Raw genomic sequence first — 10,855 nt, forward strand, 5'->3', positions numbered from 1 at the left:
AACAACTTTCCTTCCTTGATCAATCTCCACATCACATAGTAAAGGAACACCGATTTCCCGACCCTAGGCGTACCGGTGACGACTGCATACTTCTTCTCCATACCGGGCTCATCCTTTCACAGCGCTTGATGAGCGATTGACTTGTATGAAGAACGAATGTATTATAAATCCTTTGCTGCAGCAAATCCAACATGAAGTTAAGCCATCCATCCACCTCGTCAACCGTCACAAGTTCCGAGAAAAGATGGTCTCGAATGACCTAGAAAATGCCATCATCCAAGGGCACTTCAGCGCTAGAATCAAGCCTTGGGGCCACCACCAGCACGTGAAGAACTCCTTCCTCCGTCACAAAGTCATCTCCGAAGTAGTCACCGCCCGAAAGTTTGGATGTCGACACATCATCAACATCATCCTCATTCAGCCAGCCCTGGCCCACCTTGGCCAAGTAGAGGTGCAGCTTGTCCACTCGTGAATACTTCCGCATCTCTACGATGATCAGCTGAGGGTGCCACTTACTTTTGAGGAAAATTTCCTAACTTCTGAGGAAGGCCTTCCCATGCCTAACTTCTGAGGAAAGCACTAACTTCTGCGTAAACCCTCAGCCTAGTTTTTAGTAAAAACTTTTTACACCTCCTAACTTCTGAGGAAACATCCAAGGTGTGTCCATGTCTCACTCGAATGACTCCTCAAGATGGAGGCCGATTCCTGCCGGAACTGAAATTACTCGCCTACCTTGTCTCGATTGCTCGAATTTTCAGTAGCCGTTGAGCCCCAGAACGCAGTTTTCGATATTCAAACTCGCCCCCTTCCCTTCTCCGGCCGGCCGTGACCAAGTCGAGCCAAGCGCAGGTCTCGAGTAACTACATTGCTAAATCCACGAAGACGTAGTCGCACAAAACTTTGTCTTGAGTTGTATTCAGCTGCGTAAAGAAGTTCCCGCAAGGAGGAGGACGACGATGAGATAGACGTTGCTGAAGTTCATGACGTAGCTGAGATCGTCGCCAACAGTGACTAGCCCAGACAAGTTGATGTAGAGAAGGGCCTAGCCGCGGATGTGGTGTGGCTTCTGTTGCTAGGTTTCTAAACCTATGTTTCGCTTACGCGAAACCCCAATTCTGGGAGGAAAACTGAGTATAGCCCTCCAGTTTCATATGGAATTGCATAATGTGCGGCGGCACTGACTTCTGAGGAAGGGTGTTCTATCTTGAGCTTGTTCTGCTAAGCACTGCTTCATCGACAAACCATGCGCCTAGAGGCCAAGTATGTACACTACGCAGCTCCTACTTGTCCGTACCTTTGTCTGAGATCTACGTGTTGTACTTTGATAGTTGTAAGGTAACAGGTAGTGTCTCCGGGGTAATTAGAATGTGCAAGCCCTGTTTGTACAGTAGTGTCAGCTACATAGTGAGCACAACCGCTAGTCGGTGTGTGCTCGGGCAGCTAAACGATGACCTTACACATGCACCGCCATCGCACTTGCCTCTTGTTGCTTGTTGCTCATCATTCTAGCCTCTATAAAGCACGCCCTTGAAACAGAGACAGCCACGGGAGTCCCGTTAGTCCTCATAACTATCCTACCTACTACCTCGCGAGACTCCGCTCGAGGATCGCTACGCAGTCCCGCATGAAGTGAATCTAGGCTGCTTAGATTACGAACAGTACCTTCTACTCTAGACAAATGCTTCATTTTCTTAGTAAGAAATCGTTGACCTATTGCTTGGTGTGTTGCATCGCTATTGTGGAGCTATGAGGCTTTTAATTGCTCTGTCGACGACTGACATCACCTCAGCGACATGATATGAAGTGAACAACCTGTGCACGGACGCAGAGCGAAAACAATATGTTCATTCACAGGGTATCTAAAGGGCTCGCTTGTTCAACTGTAGTAGTGAAGGGTCCTAAGAGCTGACACTGCTGGCGCTGCGCTTCTGGCCGATGGTTGTGGTTGGTGTGGGCTGAGGCGGGACCGATGCAGTAGGTTCGATAACGTAGATGCCTCCAGCGAGCCCGCCGATGCTCACCATGTGCTCAGCCACAACGCGGAACGGCAGGTCCTTGACCGCACCCTTGAACAGCTTCTTGGACATGACCAGCAGCACTGCAATAGAGACAAAGCGATGTTAACCGACGGTCATGACATGCGAGCACACCATTCATTCGGTTCCTACCTGCTCGTCCATCAGGTCGCAGCACGCGCAGAAGCTCCTTGAACACCTTGGGGTACATCTACAACACCAACAATCAAGCCACAGTCAGCACATTTGAATACTTTGGACGCATTAAAAGCTTAAAGCAACGACGAACCTTGTTGTTCTGGCGCTGGTTGCCGCAGCGAACCCCGAACGGCATGTCGATCATGATCCTGTCGATACTGTGACTGCGCAGGGGCAATCGCGTGCTGTCCCAGCGCGCAATGTCCACGGGGCGAGGACGAGTGACGGCATTTTGGCCGGCTTTGCCCGACGGCAGCTCGTCCAGTTCACCGCCGAGAGCGTACACGCCGTCGTTCGTGAAGTCAGCGGAACAAATCGGAAGAGTGCCGATTCCGCACATGGAATCCAGCACTACGTCGCCGTACTTGTGCTGGGCAAGCTGCAGCATCAAATACGCCGTGCTGGGACGCAGCGTCGAGACGTACTGCGAGTCGGCTAGCGCACTACGGCTTTCATTCGCCAATCGGTTGCGGAACTGGATCTTGCGCGGGTCGGCCAGCGCGATGCCCGCCACCATGAACTTGTAGAAGATCACCACGACCACCTCCACGTCGAACTCGGTCAGGTTGACGCCCCAGCCGAACTTCTCGATCACGCGCGCGCCCACTTCTCCCGCCACCACCTGCGAGTTGTACGCGTGCTTGCCGTCACGCACGCACGAGCCGCGGAACGTGATCTTGTCGTCCTCCACGGGGCGAACGGCGTGCTGCTTCCAGAGCTTCACGGCCGAGTCCCAGTCCGCCTCCACCAGCAGTTGCTGCACCGCATCACCACAACGTTTAGCACCCAACTACCAACACGGTCAAGCCCACTGCCAGTCTACGCACCCCAATCTGCTTGACGCCGGCGTCGCTCTCCGTGTCGATCTCGTCGCTCTTGGCCAGCAGCGCCAGCGTCGCCTGCACGGACCGCAGCTCCTGGACCTCCGCAGCCGACGACTTGGTGCGCAGAATGATCCTGCCCACCGCAGCCTGGCCCTGCATCACCTGCATGTACGGCGGCCGAGGGTTCTCCTGCACGCTGCATATCTCCAGACTCTCTACCTGCACACCAACCAATCAACCAACCAACCATCACCACTACTAGTCAACTCAAAGCCTCATAGCGACGGGATCACTATAGATCACTAGCGCACGCACCTGGAGATTGGATCGGATCTCCTCCTCCACGAGGAACTCGAGTCCGCGCAGCACCAGCAGCAAGTACGTCGACACCTCCTCGCTCATCTTCCACCAGTGTTGTGGTCTCTATAGTGAGACCAAGTCAACAGCCGTTACTTTGTAATCAGACCAGCGCGATCTGAGTCCAACAAGTCCGACGTAGCACACAGACCTCGCCGAAATGGACCCGTCCAAGCTGCCGCTGTTCGCCCGCGGGCGGAGCATGCTGAGCGAGGCGCTGTCTCCCACGACTAGGCGGCGATTTGCCGGCTTCCTGGACACTGGGGCACCGTCGGAGGAGTCGCAGATGCAGTCTCCGTTCGCCTTCTCGCAGACTTCAAGTCCGGCTCGGCAGAATCCGTCGCCAGGGAGACGAACTCCATCAATGCGACGCCGTTCCGCTCTGTCGGATGCAGACTTTGATGGTAGTAACGCAAGTGACAGGAGTTTGGTGCGGATTCCATGCAACTCGCGGCCGTTCCGGGTGCGATTGGCTCTGGAGAGGGGCCAGGTCGTGGTGCACGGGTTCGAACGCAGTGTGGACAAGGGCAAGAGAGGTCCCCCGGGGGACGTGGAGAGGTCGGGGATGGTGCAGGTCGGCGACGTGCTGGTGGGTGTCAATGGGCAGATGAGGAGGTTCTCGACGCTGGAGATGGCGCAGATGACGCTGGCGAGTGTGGACATGCCGGCGGAGCTCATGTTCCGACGCGTGCTGGTGGTCAAGGAGACGCTCGGCGAGTACACTGAGACGCACATTGCCCGTTATTTAACGTTGCAGGAGAGTTTGTTGGTGAGTGCACGCGGCGTTCAGGAGGCGGCGTTGTTGGTGCAGGCGTGTATTGAGGTGTTCGGTGAGAGTAAATCGACTGTGCCATTGGAGGACTACATCGATCACGTGGAGCAAGTGGTGCTCCCGTCGTTGGGCATTTTGTCGGATAAAGTGGCGTATGACAGGAAGAACCGGTTTGAACAGATCAAGCAAGTGATGGAAACGGTGCATCAGTGTGTGGACGCCCACAAGAAGAAGCAGGTCAAGGCGTGGAACGCGGCCAAGAGCTCGAACTACCGGCGAATTGAGATCTTGGCCAGGCAGCGCGCTAGCATCAAGGAAAGACTTGAAAAGATGCGCGAGAACAAGAAGGAACTGCGACCAGAGAACCACACTCTGTGGTCGGAGTACATTGAACTGCGCCACCTTTTCACGCAACTGAGTGAGAACGTGGAGAAGTCGAAGCAAGAGCATTACTTGCCGGACTTTGAAGGATATTTGCTGCGCTTCGGAAATGACGGCATTTATGTCGGCGTTGGGGATATCTGGATTCCATCTTTCCACGCCAAGTTCTCGATCGAGACGAGGTCGACAGCGCCACACTTGTCTCTGCATATCTCAACGCCCTCCACACGCGGACTGAAGATCCGCGTGATGAACTTTACACTAGTGACTGAAGGACGATTGCCGAGTTTCCACTGTGATGAGTTGAATGTCGAGGCGCAGCTTGTGGCTGACATCCCGCTCGTGTTTGACTCGATACCGGGGTGGACTGTTCCGCCAGAGGAATTGGACGTGAAGCTGATGAGCTTCGTGTATTACGAGAGGGATATCAACTCGACTAAGCGTGGCAAAGACCACGATACAATCATGAAGATGTTTATCAACCGCATGCTGCCTTCGGTCGTGAGAGGAGCTGTCCAGCGACTATTTTGCGTCGAGCTAGGACCGCTGATCCAACGTCGCGAAGCTCAAGTCGTGCTATCCAGTGAGATCAAGATCAGTGGACGAAAGCTGGCGGTGTACGATGCCGCGCTGAAAAACTCGAACACAGAGGCTAAGCGTGCAACAGATCAAGAATTATCGGAGACAGCGCGTGACATCATGGCCATCTCAGACGATGAAGCCGAGGTTTTGTTCACCATCTTCAAGACTTTCGTCGATACGCACAACAACAACAAGACCCTGTTTGGCAAGGTGGAAACGCCGCGGTTGTGCATCCGCAACCTGATCAGCTACTTCGAGCAGTTCCACCAGACACCGCATTTGAAGGCGCTGGCGAGTGAGCTCTGGGGGCAGAGCATTCAGTTGTTGTCAACGACGTCGGACTCGCCGTCTCGTCGAGATCCAGCGCTGTCGTCCCCTTTTGCCTCGATCATCGACACTATCGAGCAGATTAAGGAATACCCTGTGGATGTGTCAATTTCGCTGGTGGATGTTACGTTTCGCCTTGACCTGTGCGAGGGAGCTTCGACCTACTACATGGCGCTGCAACGCATCATTCGCAGAAGTATGGATACGAGCTCGGTTGGCCTCGCAAATCTGGCCGAGCTGCGCGATAGCACCTACCTCCAGAACAAGCTGGCGCGGCTGGACAACCGCTATGAGACAGCGACAAAGTTGCTCTCGTATGTCACCACCAATGTCGATATGCTAGGCGTCATCTTCCGTGGTGTGCTTCCAAGTGGATTTATGAGCCGGTTGTTTGTTGAGGCGAGAGATTTCTCCGGCAAAGGCCCATGTGCCGGGTCGGTCACGATCCCACTCACGGATTTGGCAGCCTTGTCTTCACGTGACGGAGTTTCAATTACCCCGCAAAGCGTGAACGAGCCTCCACCGTCAATCTTGACCAGAACGCACGAACACGGAGCTTTAGTGTTTTCAAGGTTTCTGCTCGACTCGATCCAGAACAATGGCCCAGACGACGAAGTAGAACTCCCAAACGATCGCTTGAAAGTTGCCGTGAAAAACCCATCGGTTCGCGTGCTTTTCGAAGTTCCATCCGACGTATCACAGTTGGAGCCTGGACAAACGCTCACTCCGTTCTCCGTATCGGTAGTCACCGATGACGCTAACGAACCTCCAAAACTCAAGGTCGAGACGGGGGACTTTGGTAAGTGCCAGTACTCTGCTCAAAGTATTACCCTGAGCGGGACAGTGTGGCAGTTCTTGAAGCGGACGCATGAATCAGCTGATGATGTACTGCGCTCCCAAGAGGCTGCAACATCCGATGACACATCGAACCCCACCAGCACATCGAAAGGGTCCTCCGAAGCTGGAGAGGAGGGCAGCATTTGGGACGAGTACCTCGAGTCGCCGTTTTTCAGCCTCCGTTTCCACTTCTTCACGTCGTGTCAAGTGTCTCGTGACCACGTCTTCTTGAGCATCGGCAGCGCTTCGCTGACGGAGCCGAAGGTCGCACAGCTCAAGCACCGCGTTTGCCTCGGGCAGCTGCTGCAAGACCTCGACATGCTCAGCGTCGTCGACTCGAACGCGTCCAGGAGGAAGGCCGGCGCGAGGTTCCAGCACGCGCTGCATCAACGAGCCGTCGACGCCGAGCGGCACGGTCCGTCCTCTGTCTCCAACTACTCGCAGAGTCAGACGATCTTCTCGCAGTCAAGCTTCACCTCCATAGACGACTTCGACGGCACGAGCGAGCCAGCGTCCGTGTACGAGTCGGAGTTCCACGACAGCGACACCCGCACCCCACGACAATTTTTCCAGCGTGAGGCGGTGGACAGCAGTGCAGTTTCAAGCGAATCGAGCCAAGCAGCGGACTCCGATGCGCTGCCACCTCCAATCCAGCCCAACGTTCGCTCTGTAGACCGCCGGACGAGCGCGCTCTACTTCTGATCACCGTACTGCTGTGTATTGTCGTTCTAAACTTTTAATGGTCATAGTCCGAAAACGTCGTAAGGCTGAAAAATGTGCTTACATGTAACCCTCAGCTAGAGAGCGAGGTCATCACTGAAGAAAGTTTTGCTGGTCGGAGGCACTGAGCTCAGCCCGCCGACATTTTTTTTCATCTCGTGTGACCGACACCTTGGTCACTGTGATAGTGAGACCGGGACTGTAGCCGAAATTTCTAGGTTGAAGTGGCCGGGCCGAGCTGCACCGTTGGCTGGCTGCACTGCATGCTGTCCATTGTCGTTAAGGTTACAGTTCGTCTTCATGGTCCGCCCTGTAGGCAAGGCAAGGCGGAATATGCGCATGTCGCCTAATGCCCCTTTGCGGCGTTACTGCCAGACGCGCGCTGTCCCCAGCTTGCGTCGCAATAAGTCGCCTGTCATTTGGGAATCACTTTTTGGGCTCAAGGATTGGCTGAAATACTGAACCCATTTTTTCAACCAGTCGTAGAGCCCCATTTCGCGTTCTTTACCTTCCCCTGGACCCCTTCAGGGGCTGGTTCATTAGCCTTCCTACGGCCTTCCCGGAAGGAGCCTTCCTCCTTGCCTCGCTGCAGCCATGTACAGCCAGCGGCGACCCGCGCCCGACTCGACGTACGCGTCCCAGGCGGCGCGATGGAAGCAGGGCTTCAAGGCGCCGGCGCAGCAGCCCGCGCTGCAGCAGACGGACCTCGAGAACGCGCTCGTGTCGGAGCTCTGCTCGTCCGTGGGCTCCTCGTCCTTCCCGCCGCGCGAGGTGCTGCACAAGCTGCTGCGCTACCTGCACACACTGGATCACGACGTACGCCCCGCTGTCTCTTTCTATGGATCAATACACAGTTACTGTACTGCGTGCTAATGGAGTTTATGGCTTGATGTTGCGCAGTACATTTGCGAGCTGCTGGACGACAAGTTCGAGAGTCCGCTGTGGCAGGTGAAGGCCAAGGCTTTGTCCGTGCTGAGCGCGCTGCTGGGCAGCGCCGAGGCCGAGTTCTACAAGCAGTACTACGGCGGCCGGCTGGACCTGCTGGAGGACCTGCGCAATGCCAGGAAGGACATGCTGCGCAAGCGTGCAGACAAGGTGTACTTGCTGCTCAAGGACTACGTGCCGCCCGACGAGGAGAGTCCGCTGGAGATGATGCGCCGCATGCAGGAGGAGGAGGTCGAGGAGGCCGAGGCCAGAGCGGCGCAGACGCCCGAGATGCACACGCTCATGCACACGTCGCCCATTGTGGCGTCGCAGCAGACCCCGCACGACCTGATGATGGACATGAACGACTCGCCGCGCAGCAGCAGCGCCCCGCTGCCTGCCCCTGCGCCGCAAGAAGGGTCGGCGCTCAGCTTTTTAACGCCTGCAGCCCCCCAGCCACCGCAGCAGGAGTATGCGCCTGCTCAGATGGCTGCTGAGCCTTTGACGCCCCCCGTGAGCAACTCGGCGTTCGGCTTTCTCTCGTCCAATGGCGGCGAGGTGGACTCACCGCCGCCAGCTGCCGTGCCAGCGCCGCCGGCCTCAGGCGGCTCGGCGTTCAGCTTTATGGCAGCAGCACCTGCACAGGGTGCTACCCCAGTCCCTGCCATGGCTGCACCAGCCATACCGGCACCCAGCGCGCCGCCTCTATCGTCGGACTCTTCAAGCTTTAGCTTTTTGAACCAGTCCCCCGGGGTGAAAAGCGTCCATGCTATTGAGCACGGCATCCCGTCGCCACCGCCGGCTGAAAACGCGTCGGCGTTTGCTTTCATGGGCGGACAGCAGCCTCAACAACAGAAGTCGGCTTCAGCCGGTGCCCCCACGCAGGCACCGGCTGCACCTGTGCTTCAACGCCGCCACACAGTCTTCGACACTCTTCCGGAACCGACGCTATTGCAACCATCCCAAATGATTGAGGCGGAGAAGGAAGAAGAGAAAGAGGAGGAACCCGAGATGTCAGACCCGATTCACGATGCGTTTGAAGGGTTGGATGCTAATGACGGTGCTCAAGCATTGGATTCGTTTGACGCTTACAAGCCGACGTCGGATGCAGTGCATGGGGGGGTTGAGAGCGACGTTCCAGAGCCTACGCAGTCTAATGAGCCGTTGCGAGAGGTGATTCTGGAAATTGAGGTGCCGCCAGGACCCATGGGCGTGATGCTGGACCGTACAATCTCTGATATGACGGTGATCGAACGCTTCGTGCCCCTGCCAACGGGTGGGCGAGGTTACCTTGAGCTCCATCCAGCAATCTGCCCGGGTTGTGCTCTGATTAGTATTAACTCCATCTACGTGGAGAACAAGGGATTAGCCGAGGTGGGTCCCATCTTAGGCTCTCTTGCAAACGCCCCCAAGCTGCTGCGTTTCAAGAAACTCATGACCCAGGGTCGTACCGCTAACCCATCGACACTGCTGGTGCCTTATGTCCCTCCCCCTCTGGAGGAAGAGGAAGTCTGCACAGCTGATGCAGAGAGCGTGGAAGAGGACCAAGCCCAGCCCGAGTCGGAGGATATTCATACCCCAGGGAGCTCAACCGGTGAAGCGTTCATGACGCGTCTGAACGGATACAGGAGTAGCCTGAGCGAGATCGAGGCGAAGCTAAAGGAAATCATCCGTCGTGAGCACGGTGGGCAGCCCATTGTGGACCGCCGCAACCAACTCGCGCAACTTCACGGAACAGTGGAGAAAATCCAGACACAAGGCATTGACTCGGTCATTTTCGGGGAGCACCGACCGCCTAACTACGAAGAGGTGAAGCAGTTCCGGTCAACATTGGTGCGGAAGGCGGACGAGCTGGCTCGGCTGATTCAGAGTACTGCGAGTTTAGATCTTCCGCCGGCGTACAGCACCATCGCGGCTGCAGAAGAGGAGAAGCACCCAGTGTCCGCCTTTGCATTCGTCGGAGGGGACTCACACAGCACAGTCAATGACCCACCGCTAGGAATCTCACAGCTGCAAGGCGACTCGGGTTTCAAGTTCCTGAACGCCAACGCGAACCCTCAAGTCGCTGATGTTCACGGAGGAAACGTCGCAGTCCCATCGGCAGCACCCGTGCAAGCAGACAACTCGTACGGCTTCAGCTTCCTCCGCGACAACGCACAACAGCCTGTGGCTGCAGCAGCGGCTGCTGCTCCGCTTACCGTTAGTCAGGCGCCGACGAGTCCGTCATCCAGTTTTGGTGTGCTGTCGACCGATGGAGCGAACCCTGTGGAGGCGACCGCGAATGTGTTTGCGGGACTCAACTTGAAGGACGACACCCAGCAGCAGCAGCAGCCAGCGAGACCTGCGCCTGCTCTGTACGACACATTAACCAAGAGCAGCCACGGCCGACCCATGGGTCTCAGTGACCTGGAGGCGTCGCTGCGCTCGACGGCGTCAAGCAGACCGCAAGTCCCAGCCATCGCCGAGTCCACGCAGTCGTCCTTCGGGTTCATGTCCACCATCAACGGCGGCGACCACCCCGTGTTCGACAGCAGCTCCACCAGCACGGAGCCGACTTCCCCTACGGCGTTCGGCTTCATGCGGGGCAGCAACACGTCCTCCACGACACCCACCGTGGCCTCGTCGACCCTCTCGCAGGCCCAGTCGCAGCGCAGCGTCCTCCAAGAGCCAGAGCCGTCCATGTTCTCGTTCATTTCCAACTAGCCCGTCAACAGAGACACCTGTAGTAAAGTGCACCTTTGCGCGGCGATTCTTTTCGTCCACTTTGTAGCCACTTTCTTATTTTCCGTCCGCGTCTTCGCCATTGGCTAAACTTTTCAACTCGACATTCTGCAACGCCCATCCCACGGACAGAAATATAAGCCATATCGACAGAAATATACGCCCCGCCCCCCGGGGCGCCATACAACACCCCGCGC

At 56.4% G+C, this 10,855-nt stretch overlaps 3 protein-coding genes across 3 annotated transcripts; 2 read left to right on the top strand and 1 right to left on the bottom strand.

Annotated features, from left to right (window-relative positions):
- Nucleotides 1-259: 259 nt before the first annotated feature.
- On the bottom strand, nucleotides 260-3,439 carry PHYSODRAFT_326804 (hypothetical protein; the record flags this gene model as incomplete). Its single annotated transcript, XM_009522831.1, has 6 exons — nucleotides 260-499; nucleotides 1,911-2,098; nucleotides 2,169-2,226; nucleotides 2,305-2,970; nucleotides 3,041-3,256; nucleotides 3,353-3,439. The coding sequence occupies 6 exons, from the start codon at nucleotides 3,437-3,439 to the stop codon at nucleotides 260-262; spliced, it is 1,455 nt and encodes a 484-aa protein (XP_009521126.1).
- Nucleotides 3,440-3,554: 115 nt separating this feature from the next.
- Nucleotides 3,555-6,995, top strand: PHYSODRAFT_487310 (hypothetical protein; the record flags this gene model as incomplete). Its single annotated transcript, XM_009522832.1, has 1 exon — nucleotides 3,555-6,995. The coding sequence occupies one exon, from the start codon at nucleotides 3,555-3,557 to the stop codon at nucleotides 6,993-6,995; it is 3,441 nt and encodes a 1,146-aa protein (XP_009521127.1).
- A 612-nt stretch (nucleotides 6,996-7,607) lies between these two features.
- PHYSODRAFT_297337 (hypothetical protein) lies at nucleotides 7,608-10,640 on the top strand (the record flags this gene model as incomplete). Its single annotated transcript, XM_009522833.1, has 2 exons — nucleotides 7,608-7,829; nucleotides 7,914-10,640. The coding sequence occupies 2 exons, from the start codon at nucleotides 7,608-7,610 to the stop codon at nucleotides 10,638-10,640; spliced, it is 2,949 nt and encodes a 982-aa protein (XP_009521128.1).
- Between the last annotated feature and the right edge of the window lie 215 nt (nucleotides 10,641-10,855).

This window comes from Phytophthora sojae (genome assembly GCF_000149755.1).
Source record: "Phytophthora sojae unplaced genomic scaffold PHYSOscaffold_2, whole genome shotgun sequence".
NCBI lineage: Eukaryota > Oomycota > Peronosporomycetes > Peronosporales > Peronosporaceae > Phytophthora > Phytophthora sojae.